This window comes from Pseudoliparis swirei, chromosome 16 (genome assembly GCF_029220125.1).
Source record: "Pseudoliparis swirei isolate HS2019 ecotype Mariana Trench chromosome 16, NWPU_hadal_v1, whole genome shotgun sequence".
In the NCBI taxonomy this organism is placed as follows: Eukaryota; Metazoa; Chordata; class Actinopteri; order Perciformes; family Liparidae; genus Pseudoliparis; species Pseudoliparis swirei.
Window position 1 is genome coordinate 25,038,731 of NC_079403.1, and position 23,735 is coordinate 25,062,465.

Here is a 23,735-nt window from a genome sequence, read left to right on the forward strand (position 1 = left end):
CGTGAGTTCCTGGTCTGACACGGTGTTGCGTGTTCAGTTCCTCTTCTCCTTCAGGAACACAGGGTTCCCCTCGTGGGACATGAGTTGTGAGTCTTGTCGGCTGTGAGTCCTGAAGCGCTGCTCCTGCTCTCAGACCTGCAGGCCGTGGGCCTGAAGAAGGGCATGTTCTTCAACCCCGACCCCTACCTGAAGCTCTCCATCCAGCCCGGCAAGCACAGCATCTTCCCCTCACTGCAGCACCACGGCCAGGAGGACCGCTCTGGGGTGGTGAGCAACACGGTGAACCCCCAGTGGAGCACGGAGGTACTGACAACACACACACGCAGGTACACACACACACACACGCACACACAGCTGGAATATGAGTAAGAGAGAAGCGCCGTGGAGGACCAGAACAAAACTATCGGGGTATTGATCCGAGGTTTTTTCCGCTCATTTTTCGTGCAAACAATAATAAAATTCCCGCGGCGAGCCGTTCATATTTACTCAGATGCATCAGGATCAACGATGATTCCGAAACACTTCTGTGGTCCTCTATGGAAGTTCAACCTCAAGAAGAATTATTTGGAAAGAGCAGATGCAGCAATAAAAATTTAAAAAAAGACAAATAAATAAGAAGAGGAGGAGAAAGGCTTGTGCAGGGTGAGGAAGGAGCTTCTCTTGTATGTGGCCCTGGTGAGTCTCAACATGATGCATGTGGAGCACCAAGTGGTTCTTTGAAAACAGCGTTCTGAGAGCCGGAGAACCCGAGTGCGGTTCTCCTGCAGACTAATATGAAGAAAATCATCTTCATCTTTCCTTGTCACATGAACCCGGCTGCAGGATATGTATTTATATAACTCTCTCCTCTCTCCAGAGGTTCTCCTTCGTGTCTCTGCCCACGGACGTCCTGGAGATCGAGGTGAAGGACAAGTTCGCCAAGAGTCGGCCGATCATCAAGCGTTTCCTCGGGAAGCTCGCCGTCCCCGTGCAGAGGCTGCTGGAGAAGCACGCCATCGGGTAACCGCTCGGCGGCCATGTTTCTCTCCTCGGCTCCTCCCCTTCGCTCCTCACCCTCCCTCTCCGTCCGACAGGGATCGGGTGGTGAGCTACTCTCTGGCCCGCCGGCTGCCCACGGACCACGTCTGCGGTCATCTGCAGTTCCGCTTCGAGCTGACGACCTCCATTCACCCAGGTAGGTCAGGCAGGAGAGCGTCTAACATTATTAATAATTAATTAATAATACTAATTAATACATATATTATATATAATATATAAATTAATTAGTTATTGTTATTATTAATTAATTATTATTATTATTATTGTTATTATTTCATGTATTTTATTCAATTTGACTTTATTTATATTATGTATATATATATATACAGTACATAGTACTTTTTTGCACTATATATGTATATATATATGTATACATATATAGTCAAATTGAATATAATACATGAATGGAAAAAAATATTAATTAACAACAATTATAAAAATAATAATAATATTTTTTTCTATTTAATATTTTTATTTCTATTCATGTATTATATTCAATTTGACTTTATTTGTGTATATATATATATATATAAATACATATTCAAAAATAAATTAACATTTAATAAAATAAATTAATCGAAATAGCAAATATTAAATAAATAAAAATAAATAAATGGAAATAATAAACATTAAATGAATACAAATAATAAAATAAAGAGACTTTTACAAAAGCGTAGCAACAGTCCATCTCCATTGTTTCAACTCTGCGGTAGAATGTCACACAGGTACTCCTTTGGATCAAAGAGTTTATTTATTCATTTTCAGTAATCTTTTCATAACTATGTCATTTAAAAAGGATAAACGTTGTCATTGCTTCTTTAAAGGCCGTCAACAATAATACAAGATTGTTTAAATCTGTCGAAGTCCATTTTGATTTGTCCATGCGCCCCCCGGTCTCACCAATCCCTCGCTCCCAATGAGTTCATTCATAAATCACGAGCAGTCTGTGTAATTTATGCAAATGAATTATTAATTTTATCATAGAAATAATTTTTGGGGGGCGTTCTGTGACACCTGCCAGGATGCATTCAAGAACCGCAGAGAGAGGAGGAAAGTGCAGATGACAACTTCTCCGTCCTGCTGTGCGTAGCAGGACAAGGTTGTGTTGCATTGTGGGTGATGTAGGCAGGGGATGAAGGTGATGTGTGTTCTGTCCTCAGATGACGAGGAGATCTCCCTGGTGATGGAGGCAGCCGGTCCTGAGGCGGGCGACGCCGCCGCCGACAGCCACGCCCACGCCGCCGACGCACACGACGACGACACGCTGAGCGTGGGACCCGACATGCCCGACCTCCCCCTGGACGCCCCCCACGACCCCGAGACCTCGCCGCCGCCGACGGACACCCCCCGACCGGAGGAGGAGGAGGAGCCACTTCCTGCCGAGACGGCGGAGCGAGAAGCTGTTGCGGAGGAGGAAGATGGGAGCACAGTGAGGGAGGAGCCACAGGTGGAACGGGAGGAGGAGGAGGAGGCGGCGGCGGCGGCCCCGGGTGAACAGCAGGAGGAGAGCGGTGGAGATGGGGGAGGAGGGGAGGAGGAGGAGCCACAAGCTGAGGAGGAGGCGGCAGTAGAAGAAGAAGAGGAGACGCAGCCAAAGCCAGATTCCGACATTCCCGCCGAGCTCTGTGAAGGGGCCCCCCCGCAGGAGGTGCCGGAGGCAGAGGGCGGAGGCGGCGGTGGCGGCGTCCCCTCCTGCGCCTGCCAGTCCCTCTTCGTGAACTACAACTCCCACGCCGCTGCCCCCCCGCCCGCCCGCCGCAAGAACCGCCCCTGCTCGCTGCCGGTGTCGGAGCTGGAGACGGTGATCGCGTCGGCCTGTGGCGAGCCGGAGACGCCGCGGTCCCACTACATCCGGATCCACCACCTCCTCCACAGCCTCCCCTCGGCCCAGCACCGCAGCCTGAGCCAGGAGGAGGAGCCCGAGAGCGGCGAGGGAGAGAACACCACCCCCACGTCGCCCACGCTGAAAACCTCCAAAGAGGAGGAGGGGCAGGAGGAGGAGGAGGACGACGACACAACACACTCCCCCTCGCAGGTACGGCCAGTTGTGGACACAAGCGGTACTGCACCCTGTGACACGTGTTTAAGATGTAAACTTAATGATAGAAGCTAAATGTGCACAACTTCAGACGTCATCGTGGTGATTGTCTCGGGGTCTGTTTGTATGAAGGTAGATTTGTATCTTCATTTTTTTTAATTCTCGTTTGTAAGTCAATTAATTGTTAGTTTTGCTTATGAAATTAGAATCTGTTACAAATCAAAAATATTTGCTGTCAAAATAAAATAATTCGCTGTAAAAAATTTAATATTTGCTCTCAAACTTAAAACATTTGCTCTCAAAATTAAAACATTTGCTCTCAAAATTAAAACATTTGCTCTCAAAATTAAAACATTTGCTCTCAAAATTAAAAGAAGTTGCTCTCACAATAAAAAGCTTTGCTACCAAACACCCAAAATGTTGTTTGCTCTCCAAACTTTTTTTGATTGTTTGCGTAATAAAGACACAAATCCGCCTTCCTATATTAGTCGATGCTGCGTCGTCATGGCGATGCGGCCACGTCCTCCGTCTCTTTATTTCACGTCAGCTTATTTCCATGGACTCGGTTCTGATTTTCGTGTTTCCTGCAGGTCCCAGAGTGTCCGGGTCCGTGCTGCCGCCGCTCGCTACCGCGCAGCCTCTCCATCGAGCGTCTCTCTGAGCTCAACCAGCTCCTGGAGGGCGATGGAGATGGAGGAGGAGGAGGAGGAGGAGGAGGACACACAGCCGTCAGGAGGATCTCCCCCTCCTGCCTGGAGAGCGAGGAGGGCGATTCCAGCAACGGAGGAGGAGGCGGGAGGAGGGTCGGCGGCAGCACCCACAGGCACCCGGGCGAGACCGAGTGCGAGTTCTGCGACACCTCATGCTACAGCACCTCCTGCTACAGCACCTCCTGCTACAGCACCTCCTGCTACAGCAACTCGGGCTACGAGGGGAGGGGCCGCTTCTGCAGCCACACCCGCCTCTCCTCGGTGGACAGCAACCGGCTGTCGGGCAGCACCGTGTTCTCCTCCCAGGACGAGGACGAGGAGGAGGAGAGCGCCTTCGAGTCGGCGCCGGATGCCGCCGGGCGCCGGGCGCCGGAGGGCCAGGAGGAGGAGGTGGGCGGGGCCGGAGGAGAGAGGAGGGCGGGGCGGTTGAAGGAGGCCGGGAGCGGAGAGGAGGCAGAGCCGGCCGTGGCGGGGCCCAGCGATGGGAACACCGGTGAGATGAAACACGGCTTCTTATTGGTTGTCGGCTGGAGCCTCAGACTGAATCACGGAGGTCTTCATATAGGAATAGAAATAAAACAAATATTAAATAAATACAAATATATTAAATAAAGATAAGTAATAAAATAAATGAATGGAAATAAAATAAATGTTAAATAACTACAAATAATAAAATAAATGAATAGAAATAACACATATTAAATAAATATAAATAATACAATAAATTAATGGAAATGCTAAATATTAAATGAAAACAATAAAAAATATGAAGGGAAATACAAAATATTTTAAATAAATAAAAATATATAAATATAAATATATTAAATAAATACAAATAATAAAATTAATGAATGGAAATAAAACATTATATAAATATCAGTAGTAAAATAAATGAATGGAAATATGAAATAAAAACAAATATTAAAATAAATGAATGGAAATAAAAAATATTAAATAAATACAAATAATAAAATAAATGAATAGAAATTAAAGAAAATATTAAATAAATACAAATAATAAAATAAATGAATAGAAATTAAAAAAATATTAAATAAATACAAATAATTAAATAAATGAATGGAAACTGCTCACACTTTCTCAAATTAACAGAAATCACAAAACTTTACATTTTAAGGTTGAAAACGACTCATTGTGAGATGGAACGTGACATCACTATGAAACCAAGGGAGAGGTATACATTTGGAAGTTAGCGCTAATTCTAAATAACAGTTCACAATATTTTTATTTAGAATAAAGAAGTTAAATTGCATTATTAGCTTGCAAACTAAATAATATATTAGTACTTGAGTGAGGCTCCATAACCACACAGCATGTGAGCGAATAGTCTCACAATATTTCCCACATGTTTGCTTATCGTCTTGATTCCGTCATTTAACTCGGCGTTACGTCATGCGTCCACTTTACCTTCTATTTTAAATCTCTGTTTCGCTTCATGAAGGACTCTCAATGCAGCGGCTCACTTTCCATCACGCCTTTACGGACGCTCCACTTCAAAGGCCTCATGTCGTACATCTACATTATTAACTTGACTAAACTCAGAGCGTCTGGCCGTCTGCATCCCTCGGTTCAACCCTCAGACTGATAGTCATCACATGGTGCCTTGCTCAAGGGCAGCTCTGGAGTGCCCACGAGGGGAACTGGCACCGGTCCAGGCTCCAGACCCGGGCCGTGAGGGGGACTTGAACCGGGGACCCTTGAAAGATATTATTTTTGTATTTCTCATTTCTTTTTCCTGCTTATTTCTGTTTCTGGTTTCGGTTGACGATGTAAACTGTCTTCACATTTATCGGGAGCGGGACACAGAGCCAGCGGTGATGACATCATCATTTCTTAATAGACAATTTGGGGTTTCAGGGAGGAGTTTTCATCTCACACACACACACACATGTTGACCCGCTCTTCCATCTCCTGTCAGCCTCACGGTCATTTATCCCTTAGGCTCCTCCCCTTCTGTCAGCCTCACGGTCATTTATCCCTTAGGCTCCTCCCCTTCTGTCAGCCTCACAGTCATTTATCCCTTAGGCTCCTCCCCTTCTGTCGGCCTCACGGTCATTTATCCCTTAGGCTCCTCCCCTCCTGTCAGCCTCATGGTCATTTATCCCGCCCTGTCTCTCTGGTGTCCCGTAGGCTCCTCCCCTCCTGGCGGCCACCCTCCGGTGCTGCGGCCCAGCCATGACCTAAACCATTTTCCTGCCGCCACTGACCAAGCCTTACCTCCAGGTAAGAAGCAACGCCTCGCGGTCTTACTCTGGAAGCCACACCCCCCCGACGCCTTGGTCCGCATGTGCACGTTTCATGTGTGTGTGTGTGTGTGTGTGTGTGTGTGTGTGTTTCCCAATCACATTCCATCTCCTGAGTGTTTGCCGCCTCCCTGTCGCCATGTCACCCCTCAAATCACAGAAAGTTTGGAGGTCGTTCTAAATTTGAATTTAAAGATTGAACTTAAATTCCCACCCTCTGGCTCCTTCTACCTAAAAACCAACGTGGCTGGAATATTTGGAACAAGGCGGATTTTATTTTGTAACGTTTGCAACATATATTCAATTATTTATGCACGTTTTGCTTATTAATGCTGACAAATACCAATTTAATACTTCCCCGATCACATCTTCTGATCTCAAATTAACGACTTAATTTTAGACAGAATTTTAAATCCAGAATGTTCCACATCGGCTCAACGAGTAGATTTTGGATGAAGCGTCCTTCTCGCTTGTTTTGGGTTCACATTTTCCTTCTTTAAAGGATTCCAGACGGATCTGTGAGCGTTGGATTTCAGAGCTTGAGATATTTTGAGACGAGTTTTATTATTCTTCCACCAAATCAGCTGTTCAGAAAAGACCGAGAGCCCCGGGGATGTGGGAGGGGAGCGGCGAAGGGCTTAGTGATCCACTCAGACGGCTTCAAAGTCGAGGGAAAGTGAAAGTAGGGAGGAGGAAGTCAGTTCTCGTGAGTGGCTGAAGGTCAGAGAGGGATTTAGAGAGAGTGCATGTGAAGAAGGGAGAATCAAAGTGCTGCTGCTTGGAGTTTATTAACTTCTGAGTTTGATATCCATGTTTCTAGTCGATCCAAATTCTACAATGTGTCTCACTGTGAGTACGGTAAATAAAAAAAAGCTCCAGATCTTGTACATTTTGACCCAGTGTGTGTTCCTGTGTGTCGCCACAGACTGGGAAGCTCGCATCGACAGCCACGGCCGAGTCTTCTACGTGGACCACGTGAACCGGACCACCACCTGGCAGAGGCCGGTCCACAGCGGCAAGTGCAGCCACAGCATCCCGCGGTCCGGCTCCACGCAGCAGATGGAGCAGCTCAACAGGAGGTCAGGACCACGTGGGCGGAGGAGGCAGGGTGTCACACACGTTCAGGGTGTCACACATGTTCAGGGTGTCACACATGTTTACGGTGTCACACATGTTCAGGGTGTCACACACGTTCAGGGTGTCACACACGTTCAGGGTGTCACACACGTTCAGGGTGTCACACATGTTCAGGGTGTCACACATGTTCATCACATATGTTCAGGGTGTCACACACGTTCAGGGTGTCACACATGTTCAGGGTGTCACACATGTTCAGGGTGTCACACATGTTCATCACATATGTTCAGGGTGTCACACACGTTCAGGGTGTCACACATGTTCAGGGTGTCACACATGTTCATCACATATGTTCAGGGTGTCACACACGTTCAGGGTGTCACACATGTTCAGGGTGTCACACACGTTCAGGGTGTCACACACGTTCAGGATGTCACACACGTTCAGGGTGTCACACATGTTTAGGGTGTCACACACGTTCAGGGTGTCACACATGTTCAGGGTGTCACACATGTTCAGGGTGTCACACACGTTCAGGGTGTCACACATGTTCAGGGTGTCACACATGTTCAGGGTGTCACACACGTTCAGGGTGTCACACATGTTCAGGGTGTCACACATGTTCATCACATATGTTCAGGGTGTCACACACGTTCAGGGTGTCACACATGTTCAGGGTGTCACACACGTTCATCACATATGTTCAGGGTGTCACACATGTTCAGGGTGTCACACATGTTCAGGGTGTCACACATGTTCAGGGTGTCACATATGTTCAGGGTGTCACACACGTTCAGGGTGTCACACACGTTCAGGGTGTCACACACGTTCAGGGTGTCACACACGTTCAGGGTGTCACACACGTTCAGGGTGACACACACGTTCAGGGTGTCACACACATTCAGGGTGTCACACATGTTCAGGGTGTCACACACGTTCAGGGTGTCACACATGTTCAGGGTGTCACACACGTTCAGGGTGTCACACATGTTCAGGGTGTCACACACGTCACACATTCAGGGTGTCACACACGTTCAGGGTGTCACACATGTTCAGGGTGTCACACACATTCAGGGTGTCACACACGTTCAGGGTGTCACACATGTTCAGGGTGTCACACACGTTCAGGGTGTCACACATGTTCAGGGTGTCACACACGTTCAGGGTGTCACACACGTTCAGGGTGTCACACATGTTTAGGGTGTCACACACGTTCATCACATATGTTCAGGGTGTCACACATGTTCAGGGTGTCACACACGTTCAGGGTGTCACACATGTTTAGGGTGTCACACATGTTCATCACATATGTTCAGGGTGTCACACACGTTCAGGGTGTCACACATGTTCAGGGTGTCACACACGTTCATCACATATGTTCAGGGTGTCACATATGTTCAGGGTGTCACACATGTTCAGGGTGTCACACATGTTCAGGGTGTCACACACGTTCAGGGTGTCACACACGTTCATCACATATGTTCAGGGTGTCACATATGTTCAGGGTGTCACACATGTTCAGGGTGTCACACACGTTCAGGGTGACACACATGTTCAGGGTGTCACATAAGTTCAGGGTGTCACACATGTTCAGGGTGTCACACATGTTTAGGGTGTCACACACGTTCAGGGTGACACACATGTTCAGGGTGTCACATATGTTCAGGGTGTCACACATGTTCAGGGTGTCACACACGTTCAGGGTGTCACACACGTTCATCACATATGTTCAGGGTGTCACACACGTTCAGGGTGTCACACACGTTCATCACATATGTTCAGGGTGTCACACATGTTCAGGGTGTCACACACGTTCATCACATATGTTCAGGGTGTCACACATGTTCAGGGTGTCACACAGCTCTGACGTCTCCTCATGACGACGTGTGTTCTCTCTTTAATGAGACGCATCCAGACTTAAGGGGTCAAAGAGGTGGAGCCAGAGCGTCCTCATGAGGGGAACTCAAGTCGTGTCAGGTGGTGCACCTGCCCCTCGTGTGGCGGTCACCGGTATTACAACAACAGACATTTAGGAAAATCAGATGTTAACTAATCTAGGTGGGGGGGGCGGGGGGGTATTGTCCTGGCAAATATTTAGTTAAATATATTCTTAAGTTAAAGTATTTCCATCAGAAAACTTGTATTATATCATGAAATTTGTATTTACATTTGTTTTAAATATTTAGACAATAATCTTTTAAAAGAAAATTGTACATTACTTTCGTCATATCACATGTTTTACATACATACACGCATTTTAGTCTCTGCTTTCAACCCCTCCTTGGTGATTAAGGAGCAGTGGGCTGCTGTGGGCTTCAGTGTCACGGGTTGCTCAATAAATCATATTTATGTATATTTTTTAACAAAAATTAAGTGCCTGATGGTATATATTTTTAAAATAAATATGTACATAGATATATATTTATATTTATATATATATTTGTTTTACTTATATATATATATATATAAATATATATAAATATAAAATTATACATATATATACTGTATATATTCATTTATTGGTATGTATATTTATATATATATATATATTAATTAATTAATATTTATTTAAATATGTATATTAATGTATTTATATATAAATATATATGTATTTCTTTATTCATATATATATATATATATATGTATATATATGTCTGTCTACCTGGTTGTATTGTAGAGTTGTGGTCCTCCAGAGGAGTCCGGCTGACACCTGGTGGAGGTCTGAGTCTCTTTGTGGTTGCAGGTACGAGAACATCCAGAGGACCATGGCCAGGGAGGACGAGGGGGGGGGCGGCAGCCCCCGCCTGGAGCGCAGCAGCAGCACGGACACCGAGTGTGACGCTCCCCCGACAGGTAAAGAGCCTGTGCCGCGCACACCTGTGAGACCGCCCACCTGTGAGACCGCCCACCTGTGGGACCGCCCACCTGTGAGACCGCCCACCTGTGGGACCGCCCACCTGTGAGACCGCCCACCTGTGGGACTGCCCACCTGTGTTTCCCTCCAGTGACAGCGGCCTCTCACTCTTCTCTCTTTAGGCCCCGCCTCCCCCGTCAACCACCAGAAGATCAGCCATCTCCTCCAGTCGCCCGCCGTCAAGTTCATCACACACCCAGAGTTCTTCACCGTACTGCACAGTAACTATGTGAGTCCACACACACACACACAAACACTCACACACACACACACGCACCTCTGTCCTCTGAAACTCTATCCTCTGACCTCTGTCCCTGACCTTTGACCTCTGTCCCCTGACCTTTGACCTCTGTCCCCTGTCCAGGCCGCCTACCGGATGTTCACCAGCAGCAGCTGTGTGAAGCACATGATCCTGAAGGTGCGGCGCGACGCCAGGAACTTTGAGCGCTACCAACACAACCGGGACCTGGTGGTGTTCCTGAACCGGTTCACGGACCCCCAGCTGGAGCTGCCCCGGGGCTGGGAGATCAAGACCGACCCCCAGGGCAAGGTAGGGTCCAGAACCAGAACCCACACACACTCAATGTGGTAGGGTCCAGAACCAGAACCCACACACACTCAAAGTGGTAGGGTCCAGAACCAGAACCCACACACACTCAAAGTGGTAGGGTCCAGAACCAGAACACATACATTGAGAAAAAATATGTGGTCTACGTTCATTTATGCAGTTTTATTAAAAGAATACACATTTATATATATCTTTTAATATAACGTATTGTCTCTCATTCATTTGTTTAATTTAAGGTATACTCGTGTATACTGTATTGGTCATGGAAATCTGGTTTAAAGTCATGGAAAGGTCATGGAAAGGTCATGTAGAGGTCATAGAAAGGGCATGAAAAGGTAATGGAAAGGGCTTGTAAAGGTCATGTAAAGATCATGTAAAGGTCATGTAGAGGTCATGGAAAGGGCTTGTAAAGGTCATGTAAAGGTCATGTAGAGGTCATGGAACTCCATTGGTCAACACGTGTCCCTGTGTCTCCCAGTCCTTCTTCGTGGACCACAACAGTCGAGCCACGACCTTCATCGACCCCCGCATCCCGCTGCAGAACGGCCGTCTGCCCGGCCACCTCGCTCACCGGCAGCACCTGCAGAGGCTACGCAGCTACAGCGCCGGGGAGGTAGGACAGGTGGAGGCCGCGTGGAGGGAAGACGGGTCGAGGACGTCTCGGGCTTAACGTCCCGTTTTTCGGTCCTCAGGCCTCGGACGTGTCCAGGAGTCGGGGCGCTTCTCTGATGACGAGGCCCGGCAACAGCCTGGTGGCCGCCATACGCAGCCAGCACAACGGCTCACTGGGCGCTCCATGTAGGCACCGCCACCACCGCCTGCTCCCACTGCTCCCACTGCTCCGACTGCTCTGACTGCTCTGACTGCTCCTCTCTCTCGTCTCTCTTCAGCCTACAACGATAAGATCGTGGCATTCCTCCGACAGCCCAACGTGTTCGACATGCTGCAGGACAGACAGCCGAGCCTCAGCAGGAACCACCCACTGAGGTCAGCGTCCTGCTTCCTGCTTCCTTCTTCCTGCTTCCTTCTTCCACTTGTGTATATATTAGGGCTGTCAGCGTTAACGCGTTAATCTATGCGATTAATTTGGCCGCGTTAACGCACTAAAATATTTTAACGCAATTAACGCAATTTTTTTTTTTTTTAAACCGCGGCAGTACGGTTTGACACTGTTTCCGTTTTTAAAACAATTATTTCTCCGCGAAAATAAGGAGCATAAATGAGTTTAACTCGTGGATGAATCAGTCGGGTTTCCTCCTGCTCCTCCTTCCTCCCGTCTCCCCCTCTGATACACAGAGGAACGGAGGGGCGACGTGTCGGGTGACGCGCGCGGAAAGAACTCGTCACACGAAACCTTCAACGTGATTTGTCAATCCGTTTGTCTGTCAACATTTCGGGGGAAAAACAACCAATGAACACTCAGTAAATCACAAAGGACCTCCCACCTCACAGGTTAGGCTCATTTAGCAGCCTGTCAGTCAGAGAACCAGAGAACACGGCGTGAGGACAATGAGCCTCATTTCAGAGCTGAGATTGTTCTGGAATGTTTGACGTATAACACGTGGGGGTGTGTCACATGCAAAAGACTTTAAACGGTGAATTTAATGTATTTTGTAAAATGTATTAAATGCCCCCAGCCTCCAGAGGGTTAACGTGACATATGTGAATGTCAGTCAGTTACCAAGGCCACTGGTTCTGCTGCTGTTCAGTGGTAAAGATGACAGGACCAATGGGGTCTCAATATACTTCTTTTTTTTAACTAATCTGATGTTTCACTGAAGAAACAATTTATCATCCACGATATTAAATACCTCGCTGGCACTGTATATGTAGGAGCCTCTTTGAAAACACAGCTCTGTGTGAAGTTTTGTCTTTAAAAAGAAGGAAACAACTTTTAAGCGCGATTAATTAATCGCAATTTCAAAATGTGCGATTAATTAGTTAATTGTTTTTAATCGATTGACAGCCCTAGTATATATATATGTATATATATAAATAAATAAATATATATATTTTTTTTTTTATTATTCATATATATATATATTTATATATATTTATTTAATATCTATATATATTTAATATATATATTTATCTTTTTATATATATATATATATATATACCTACATATATACATATATATAAAAGCTGTATATAACATTTTAATTCATCTCAATAAATCAAATACATAACCTGATGTTGAATGTCTTGTCTTTTCAGGGAGAAGATCCACTACCTGCAGACAGAAGGTACTCAGGGGGTGGAGAAGCTGTCATGTGACGCCGACCTCGTCATCCTGTTGAGGTACGCACACACACACACACACACGCACACACACACACACACACGCACACAAACACACACACACACACATTAGTCCTTGAAGGTAGTGAGTAACCGGTCTGTGTCCTGCAGTCTGTTCGAGGAGGACATCATGTCTTACGTGCCTCCCCCCCCCGTCCACCCCGGCTTCGGCATCTCTCCTCGCTGCTCCCCCGCCTCCTCGCCACAGAACTCTCCGGGTAGGTCTTCAAAAACATTCCCTGTTGATGATGTCATAATCCTGGTTACCGTATAAATTGTTTCTTTCAATCTCCTTCCTGTTCACGTCAAATGAAAGATCACGCCCTGTCCCAGAGCAGGAAATAACAAAGAATATAAAATACATGAATTAAGGAATTCAGGGGAAATTACTTTAAAGTCATTCCATTAAGCACACGTTTAAATGTATTTCCAGATCAAATCTAAACACAGCATGAAAACAAGTGAAAACATGAATTACATATATATATTTTATATATATACAGTCTATATATATATATATATATATTTCTTTTTATATATATATAAATATGTATATATGTTTATAGATATTTATATTTATTTATTTATATATAATATATATATATATATATGTATAAATATAGATATAACTATATATATATATATGTATATATATACATATATATAGATATATGCATATATATCTATATATATGTATAAATATAGATATAACTATATATATTAGGGCTGTCAATCGATTAAAAAAAAGTAACTAATTAATCCCACATTTTGAAATTCATTAATCGCGATTAATCGCGATTAATCGCAATTAAAAGTTAAAAGTTAAAATGTCATTCTTTTTAAAGACCAAACTTCACACAGAGCTGTGTTTTCAAAGAGGCTCCTACCTATAAAGTGCCAGCGAGGTATTTAATATTGTGGATGATAAATTGTTTCTTCAGTGAAACATCCAGATTAGTAAAAAAAAAGAAGTATATTGAGACCCCATTGGTCCTGTCATCTTTACCACTGAACAGCAGAACCAGTGGCCTTGGTAACTGACTGACATTCAAATATGTCACGTTCACCCTCTGGAGGCTGGGCTCATTTTATACATTTTACAAAAAAATGTAAATTCACCTTTTAAAGGCGTTTGCATATGACACACCCCCACGTGTTATACATCAAACATTCCAGAACAATCTCAGCTCTATTCAATGATGCTCATTGTCCTCGCGCCGTGTTCTCTGCTCTCTGACTGACAGGCTGCTAATGAGCCTCACCTGTGAGGTGGGAGGTCCTTTGTGATTTACTGAGTGTTCATTGGTTGTTTTTTTCGCAAAATGTTGACAGACAAACGGATTGACCAATCACGGTGAAGGTTTGTGACGAGTTCTTCCGCGTCCCCGACACGTCGCCTCCGTTCCTCTGTGTATCAGAGGGGAGACGGGAGGAAGGAGCAGGAGGAAACCCGACTGATTCATCCACGAGTTAAACTGATTATGATCCTTATTTTCGCGGAGAAATAATTGTTTTAAAACGTAAACAGTGTTAAACCGCACTGCCGGTTTGACACTCGGTTTGAGTGTAAAACTTCAACGAACCGGAAGTAAACAAAGTTGCGTTAATTGCGTTAAAATATTTTAGTGCGTTAACGCGGCCAAATTAATCGCATAGATTAACGCGTTAATGCTGACAGCCCTAATATATATATATATGTATATATATATATACATATATATATATTATTGTATATCTACCAGCAGGGGGCAGCAGAGAACTGCCAACACTAAAGCATTCTCATTTGTTTTCATGAAGACGAAACCACACACACACACGCACACACACTCACACACGCACACACACAGACACACGTACACAAACACACACACACTAACACAGTTACACACACACACACACACAGGTCTGCCGGAGCTCATTAAGATGACGTTAGTGCACAGCAGGCTCTGTCAAACAGTAGTGATTACTGTACTGAGTGTTCGCAGAGTGTGTGTGTGTGTGTGTGTGTGTGTTATGCATGTTATTGATGGGAGGGTGTATAAGTGGGTCACAGCAGGGAAGCCTGGCTTGTAATTGTGCTGCATTCATTAGTTTTTGTACTTCCTTGGTGGAAAGCTGAAGCGGTCGAACAGATGTGAGCGTAGAGCCGCCGCTCCTCCTCGGATCCCCCGAGGTCACCCCCCCTCTGCTGGATCCTTCTTCTGGATCCTTCTATTGGGCTCTTGAAGTCTTCCAGCTCAGGGAGATCATCTGAACCTGAACCTCAATAAATATGTGTTGCCTATTAACGGGTCGCCCTCGGTCATGGGGCCCCTGTGTCATACCATTCTGATCATTCTGTGTGTGTGTGTGTGTGTGTGTGTGTGTGTGTGTGTGTGTGTGTGTGTGTGTGTGTGTGTGTGTGTGTGTGTGTGTGTGTGTGCAGGCCTGCAGAGGGCGAGGGCTCCGGCTCCTTACCGCAGAGACTTTGAAGCCAAACTGAGAAACTTCTACAGGAAGTTGGAAGCTAAGGGCTACGGCCAGGGCCCGGGCAAGATCAAGTAAGAGGCTGGACTGTACCATCTGAATAAAGGGGAGGGGTCAATGGCCCCATTGCACTCGCTCTATACTCTCCCTGCAGTGGGCTGTCGTGGTTACAGTAGATTCAGTAGAGGCCCTGATCCCCACACACACACACTACATATGCATTGACCTGCATCTTTATATTAATATCTGATACATTTTATCTTTATTATAATATTTTATTACCTGTGTTTTTTGGGGGTAAACAGAATGTACTGAAACTTTAAATGTGATTTTTTTTTAAACAAAACCACAACATGTGAACTTCCTGTTGCAGGCTGCTGATCAGGCGGGAACACCTGCTGGAGGGAACCTTCAACCAGGTGATGGTGTACTCCCGCAAAGAGCTGCAGAGGAACAAACTCTACGTCAGCTTCCTGGGGGAGGAGGGGTGAGACACACAGACACACAGACACACACACACAGTGTAGGATACGTTTTAAATCACACGCTTTTGGAGCTCAAACATATGTTGTATACAGTTTGAGCTGCATTCTCTCTCCTGACGACCAGGGGGCTCCTCTGGTTGTATAGAAGTCTATGCTTCATGTGTTAAAGCTGCATTCTCTCTCCTGACCACCAGGGGGCGACTCCTCTGGTTGTATAGGCGTCTATATGAATGACTACTTCTCTTGGTCCCCTCAGGTTGGACTACAGCGGCCCGTCCAGGGAGTTCTTCTTCCTCTTGTCTCAGGAGCTGTTCAACCCGTACTACGGCCTGTTTGAATACTCGGCCAACGACACCTACACCGTTCAGATCAGCCCCATGTCGGCCTTCGTTGAGAACCACCTGGATTGGTAAGTCACACACACACACACACACCTAGTGAATACAAATGAACATATTATAAAAACAATAAACTAATGCATATGGTAAACAACAAGCTGATAACAGTACTTTAGTAAAAAATAAAAAATAATCTTTCTAAATTCCTTTTTTTAGTTTTGTTGTTGTAATACTCAGCGTGGCCACAAGAGGCTGCAGTGCGCCTGGTTTTCTAAACAGGACCTGGAGCATAGCTCTGGTTGAGATGCCATCTCCTTTAGTCCTCTTGAGAAACGTGGGGCGTAGGCGCACTTCGCCCTCTTGTGGAGGAAAAGAGTATTACAACAACACAAATAACTGACCGCCTGTCAGACCTGCTCTGTGGTGACGTCATGAACACAAGAGAGAGACACTGAGCTCTTCCCCTCTCAGGTCCTTCACCACGTCTGTTTACTGCCTTTCATCAATAAATCATATCAGATTAATTTTGTGTCTTTGAGATTCAAATGTCACGAAAAAACACAAATTCCTCGTTGATTAGAGGAATCAGTAGAATAAGAATATACACTTATTCTACTGAGATATATATATATATATACACATATATATATATATATATATATGTGTATATATATTACGACTAATGCTGTCACTTTATTAATGTTGTGTGTGTGTGTTTGAATGTGTGTGTGTGTGTGTGTGTGTGTGTATGTATGTGTTTGCATGTGTGTGTGTGTGTGTGCGTCCAGGTTCCGCTTCAGTGGGCGTGTCCTCGGTCTGGCTCTGATCCATCAGTACCTGCTGGACGCGTTCTTCACCAGACCGTTCTACAAGGCCCTGCTGCGGCTGTCAGTACACACACTACACCTACACACACCTACACACACTACACACACACTACACCTACACACACCTACACACACTACTGCACACTACACCTGCACACACACTACCTGCACCACACTACACACACTGCACACTGCACACTACACTGCACACACTACACACTGCACACACACTGCACTACACACACTACACCTACACACACTACACCTACACACACCTACACACACTACACCTACACACACTACACACACTACACCTACACACACCTACACACACTACACACACACCTACACACACCTACACACACTACACCTACACACACTACACCTACACCTACACACACCTACACTACACTGCACCTACACACTACACTGCACACACTGCACACTACACACACCTACACACCTACACACCTACACACACCTACACACACTACACCTACACACCTACACACCTACACACACCTACACACACTACACCTACACACACTACACCTACACACACCTACACACACTACACCTACACACACTACACACCTACACACACTACACCTACACACTACCACACACACACACTACACTACACACACCTACACATACATATACACACACTGTACACACACCTCGGTGTGTGTGTGTGTGTGTGTGTGTGTGTGTGTGTGTGTGTGTGTGTGTGTGTGTGTGTGTGTGTGTGTGTGTGTGTGTGTGTGTGTGTGTGTGTGTGTCTTCAGGTCCACAGACCTGTCTGACCTGGAGTACCTGGACGAGGAGTTCCACCAGTCGCTGCAGTGGATGAAGGACAACGACATCACCGACATCCTGGACCTCACCTTCACCGTCAACGAGGAGGTGTTCGGCCAGGTGGGGGCGCTGTTCATCTGAATGTTGTTGTTGTTGTTGTTGTTTTTCTCGCCGTGACAAGCTTCTTTCTCCCTGTTGCCGTTGCCCAGGTGACGGAGCGGGAGCTGAAGTCGGGCGGCTCCAACCTCCAGGTGACGGAGAAGAACAAGAAGGACTACATCGAGCGCATGGCCAGGTGGAGGGTGGAGCGGGGGGTGGTGCAGCAGACGGAGGCGCTGGTCAGAGGCTTCTACGAGGTGAAGGACCCCGTCGCCGTCAGGTACGAACGGCCAATGAGGTCGCGGGCCTGACCCCAGGTGTGTCCTCTCAGGTGGTGGACTCCAGGCTGGTGTCGGTGTTCGACGCCCGAGAGCTGGAGCTGGTGATCGCCGGCACGGTGGAGATCGACCTCGTCGACTGGAGGAGCCACACCGAGTACCGGGGAGGTGTGTGTGTGTGTGTGTGTTCATGTGTGTGTTTGAATGTGTGTTTGTGTGTTTACATGTGTGTGTGTGTCGGTCTGTCTGTGTGTGTTTGTGTGTTCGTATATATATACACATATATTTATATATGTGTATATATATATTGATATATGTATATATATATATATACATATATGTATATATACATACATATGTATATGTATATACAGTGTATATACATATATCAATATATACATATATATATGTATGTATTTATATATTTACATATATATATGTATATTAATATAATGAATATAAAATATAGTCAAGACATTGACAGGTTTTAAAATAATGATTAATTTTTGAAGTATTTTTTTTTGTTCTTTCAAGCTTCAAGGAAGGAAGGTTGTATGTTTGTATCCAGCATAACTGTTTTCAGCTGTTTTAACATAATTGCACACTAACATCTAATCAATATTCTAATCATCCATTTAGTAGTCACACAAATTACAACACACACAATGAGTGATATGGAATGGAAATGGATGAGTTGACTGGGCCTGGGATATTTCATTTGTTTGAAGAGAAAACAGGCGTTTCCATCAATCTACCTCTTATTTACAAACAATGTACATGTTTGTCACAGTCATTAATTTTTCTTTATTTTGCTTTTAAAAAAACAGTGCTTTTCTTTTGAAATGTTGTATATAAGCATATATTAATATATGTATATATATATACATACTGTACATATATACATGTATATATATATAAATATATGTATATATGCATATATTAATAAATGTATATATATACATACTGTACATATATACATGTATATATATTTGTATATATATACATGTATATATGTATATGTATATATATATACATCTTCATCTAAACATCTTACATGCACGCCGTCCACATTGCTAACTGAAGTCATTACTCTGCTAACTCTCCGCCTCTCGTCTCCAGGTTACCATGAGGGCCACATCGTGATGCGCTGGTTCTGGGCGGCCGTGGAGCGCTTCAACAACGAGCAGCGGCTCCGCCTCCTGCAGTTCGTCACGGGCACGTCCAGCGTGCCCTACGAGGGCTTCGCCGCGCTGCGCGGCTCCAACGGCCTGCGCCGCTTCTGCATCGAGAAGTGGGGCAAAGTCACGTCGCTGCCCAGGTAACGTGAACCTTACCGTGTGAGTGAAATACAAAGACGCATTAGAATGGAGTATTCAACTCTTTGGGACAAAAACAAACACAACTAGAACGGGCACTCGGTAGAGCGCATACCTTCGGCGCAGCCACATTTTGGCCTTTTCATGACCTTGACCTTGACTTTTGACCCGATCAATCCCAAAATCTAATCAAATGTTTCCCGGATAATAACCAACCATCCCACCAAATTTCATGCGATTCGGTTTAATACTTTTTGAGTTATAATAATAATAATAATGCATTTCATTTTTATCGCACTCTTCCTTCAAAGAATCTCAGTTATGCGAATAACACGCAAACACGCACACATAAGCGGCGATCAAAACATAACCTTCCGCATTTTCAATGCGAATGTAACAACAACTCAACAAAGGCCGTTAAGGTCGCCGCTTTGACTCTAAAGGCCGATACCTGAGCTGACCCCCTTCGGCGTGTCGCAGCAGTGGTTGTGTGTCAATGATGACCCGCTCTGACGTCAGCTCCCTGCGAGGCTCGGGCTCAGCGCAGCAGCTCTTCCTGTATTTCAGGTCGATGTGCGAGGTGTGTGGGTCTGACCTTGCAGCAGGACTTTCATTTAGTGAACGTGACAAAGGGCTCGACTTGAGCGTCAGCAGTTCTCCCGCAGCTCTGCTAGCGCGAGCAGCAGGGTGAGTGTTTGTCTCCAGCTGGTGTCAGGTGTGACTTTAGAAAGAAGGAATCACATCAGAATAAAGAAGCTCATCAACATATGTTCCGCTCTGACACGTAGCTTTGTGTGACGTGAGCTTCCCCTACATCCTCCTCTGGCCTCGACCCTCCACGCTCTGACCGGTGTACCTGTCTCTCTCTCAGGGCTCACACCTGTTTCAACCGCCTGGACCTGCCTCCGTACCCGTCGCACACCATGCTGTATGAGAAGCTGCTGATCGCGGTGGAGGAAACCAGCACCTTTGGGCTGGAGTGAGCCGCTGCAGACTGGATCCCTCGATGTGGGACACCGGCTGGGCAAGACAACAAGCATCCCTCGGGGGCTCGATGCGTCGTGAGGAGAGCGAGGTTGTACTCGACGCGTGTCGTGTGGAGATATGTCACCGCTGTGTGTTAGCGTCTCTCACTTAGCTACGAGGACCCAGCACTTACAGTCCAGCTATAGCACTGTAAATAATAACTTTACATACAATCTAATACAAGAACTATGGCCACCGAAGACTTCTAAGTACTTCACATGAAGGAGTTAAGTGATACATGATAGTACAACAGCTATAGTGTGCTCTTCTACAGTAAAGACCAGGAGAAACAGAACAAATACAGAACAAATGGAGTCAGAAAAGTATTCGAGATATAGACCGAGACAAAGACATGAACAGAAATAATAATACAAACACTTCAAAGGGTCAGAAGACTCTCTACATGTGGCTTTAAAGAAGTGGTTCAAAGTATGATGCAGATTTTAAAGAAAGCTCCCTGGATGGATGCACACTCTGGCAGCCCTGAAGCCAAAGGAACAAGTAGGTCTGGTCTTTAATCTGGAGAGCTACAAGGATGATTATATTTTTGGATCAGGACCCTGGTGGGCCAGTAGGATCCTGCCTGAGACTGGGATCTGGCACGTAAAAACTTTAAATAAATGTGATGTAGCTTGTGCCAGAAGCCATCATGTTCAAGGCCTCAGGGTGATCAGAAGAACCTTACAATCAAACCTAAAACTGGAACCAATGTCAAAAAAAGCTTGATTATAGACAGTAGATCCTTTCTGTTGGCTCCAGGCAAAGCTGCAGAACAGGAGATAGAAGGATGGATTACTTGTTCTCGTCCACTTAGAATATGGGTTCAAGAAATCACGGCAAAAGATGGACGTTAAAGAATGATGCACTTTGCAAGGTGGTTAAGAAGACAGGCTCAAGCTGTCGGGATCACAACGTTTTATTGGCAGAAACATCGAAACATAAAAGCAAAACAATATACGTTTGAAGATAGTCAAGAACGTCTCGTTCATTAAGAATGGAATCGGGCCCACATCTGATCCCTGAGGAACATGCTCCATGGACCTGGACTTGGAAAGCGCTTTTCTAGTTTTCCGACCACTCAAAGCGCTTTAACACAACATGACATCATTCATACGCTGATGGGCGGGGCTAAGGTTTCACCGACCAATCAGCAGTAACTAACATTGACACACAGCTATGGGAGCGATTTTGGGGTTAATTGACATCACATAAAGATTTCCAAGAGATTATAAAAATGATTTGCTGGGGAAATAGGAGCTGGAGCACAGGAGGGATCCATCAATGCCTATAATATTCAAGCCAACCATATATATCATCTTGTTATACTCTCAGATAACTCAAGCAATTAATTCTGTTCTTCTTCTTTCAAGCAATGTCCAACGTCTTCTCTAGTAGAGAGACAAGAGAAGTGCTAAAAGTATTTATTTTGCTTGGTCTGGCACACTGGGACTGGGGAACGAATAATATAGGGAGCTTCATTAATAATGAACCTCTGGTTTGATTTCGATCGAGTCCACAGACAGAGATTCCAGGTAGCGGGTGTGGTATATCCCTTTAAATAGGTGGTTCTGATGGGCAGGAGAGACTCAACAACCATTACAATATTCTGTCCAGTTTGTATACTCAAGAAGTATTGGTATCGTCCAGAAGGGCCGATATGGACCTGCAGCATACCCCTCTGGTTCAGTCCAGAGTGGGCTCAGCATCCGAGCCGAGGCCTTTGTTCTGTTACCACACAGAACTCCAACAGTCTCTCCGAGATTTCTCGCTCTGCAAGCGGCGTCACGCCTCCTCCATCCAAGTCGCCATCGATTCCAACACAAGGGCTTCTGGGATCCCATCCGTGGAGACCGAGGGGCGATCTTACCGGACCAAGCAACCCAAGGAACTGGTCCTGTCTCGTGGCAAAGGGGACGATCTGTGACTCCTTCTGGGCCATTGCCTCCACTGATGACCTCGTTCCCTCTGACTGTGGACCTTCACCATCTTTGCACGGAGCAGGACTCCAGTACCTCAAACAACGATGCAGCATGCCGGTCTCCCGAGGACCTGGGATCATAGGCCCGGTCCAGTCCTCCTTCCGGTGGATACCTGTGATGTGCACGGGGGCCCTTGGACAAACCAGTGTCATATATGCAATAGTCAAGACCTTTACTGCGATGTGTTCCAGTCTCCCGCGTCCTTTCAGCCAATCCCTCGTCTCCAACTCTGGTCCAGTGACGGCCCTGTGCCCGACGCTCGGCCCGAGGGCCGCGGGACTCACGCGTTAGACCTCGAGCCGGACGAGAGGAAGGTCCTGACTCCAGATGTTTGCCTTGGTTCTTTTTTGAAAACCCTCTGCATGTCCTCCCAGTGGCCGTGTGCGTCAAACACAAGTCAGGTTCGTTGGAGACTCCGCCCATTCACACGTAGCCACCTCATGCGTCTCGGGCCGACAGCTCTCTGACAGCAAACAAGCCAAGTCTACATGCAACCGAGGAGCATTCGAGCTGGGTACCCATACATTCTAGCCAGATGTTGAAAAGGTATACAAGCGTTCATCTCTAAAAGCCGTATTTATTATCTGTACTCTAACTCGGTGTGAATGTGAGGTTTGTGATGGCCGCTGTTGGATGATTGAGGGGTTCTCCACTGGTCGTACACCCCAACGTGTGTTTACAGGTTTGTGGGGCTCTGTTACAAACAGGCAGTTATATATATATATACATACATATATATATACATATATATGTATATATATTTATATATGTATATATATATGTGTATATTTATATTTACATATATATATATATACATATATGTATATATATATATATATCTATATATATATATATATATATATATATGTATATATATATGTATATATATATATATACGTATATATATATATATATCCTCAAGTGATGTCACTTGAGTCAGCGATGATGTTTGGAAGGGAAACAATCTGGCGGAGAGGAGTTATGAACAAGGCTTAGAGGCTCCAGGCTACATTAGCCACCACTTAGCATCCCACCCCCCCGACTCATTGGTGGCCTAACTGTAGCCACACGTTAACCGCAGTTTATTTGCCACGACGACAATCTTTCCCCAACCTAAATAAATTTATTTTCCCATTGGATGTAAAAACCAAAAAATGAATTTGAGCATCGTCATTGAACTTCTGTGGTTCCACAGAATCATCCAATCAGAACAAGA

General features: G+C 45.4%; 1 protein-coding gene across 1 annotated transcript in view; it reads left to right on the top strand.

The window, feature by feature from the left end:
- The window catches only part of LOC130206149 (E3 ubiquitin-protein ligase HECW1), a 43,342-nt gene extending 20,140 nt beyond the window's left edge, over window positions 1-23,202 (top strand). Inside the window, exons 6-29 of the mRNA XM_056433954.1 lie at window positions 134-303; window positions 857-999; window positions 1,074-1,174; window positions 2,199-3,073; window positions 3,667-4,279; window positions 5,935-6,027; window positions 6,973-7,126; window positions 9,868-9,977; window positions 10,161-10,267; window positions 10,403-10,588; window positions 11,085-11,219; window positions 11,299-11,404; window positions 11,497-11,593; window positions 12,824-12,907; window positions 13,019-13,125; window positions 15,333-15,447; window positions 15,747-15,860; window positions 16,115-16,267; window positions 16,985-17,083; window positions 17,812-17,941; window positions 18,031-18,177; window positions 18,252-18,366; window positions 19,318-19,516; window positions 20,386-23,202. Coding sequence (XP_056289929.1) covers window positions 134-303; window positions 857-999; window positions 1,074-1,174; window positions 2,199-3,073; window positions 3,667-4,279; window positions 5,935-6,027; window positions 6,973-7,126; window positions 9,868-9,977; window positions 10,161-10,267; window positions 10,403-10,588; window positions 11,085-11,219; window positions 11,299-11,404; window positions 11,497-11,593; window positions 12,824-12,907; window positions 13,019-13,125; window positions 15,333-15,447; window positions 15,747-15,860; window positions 16,115-16,267; window positions 16,985-17,083; window positions 17,812-17,941; window positions 18,031-18,177; window positions 18,252-18,366; window positions 19,318-19,516; window positions 20,386-20,497 — 4,265 coding nt within the window. The 3' untranslated portion in view covers window positions 20,498-23,202. The remainder of the gene's footprint in view (window positions 1-133; window positions 304-856; window positions 1,000-1,073; window positions 1,175-2,198; window positions 3,074-3,666; window positions 4,280-5,934; window positions 6,028-6,972; window positions 7,127-9,867; window positions 9,978-10,160; window positions 10,268-10,402; window positions 10,589-11,084; window positions 11,220-11,298; window positions 11,405-11,496; window positions 11,594-12,823; window positions 12,908-13,018; window positions 13,126-15,332; window positions 15,448-15,746; window positions 15,861-16,114; window positions 16,268-16,984; window positions 17,084-17,811; window positions 17,942-18,030; window positions 18,178-18,251; window positions 18,367-19,317; window positions 19,517-20,385) is intronic.
- Window positions 23,203-23,735: the final 533 nt, after the last annotated feature.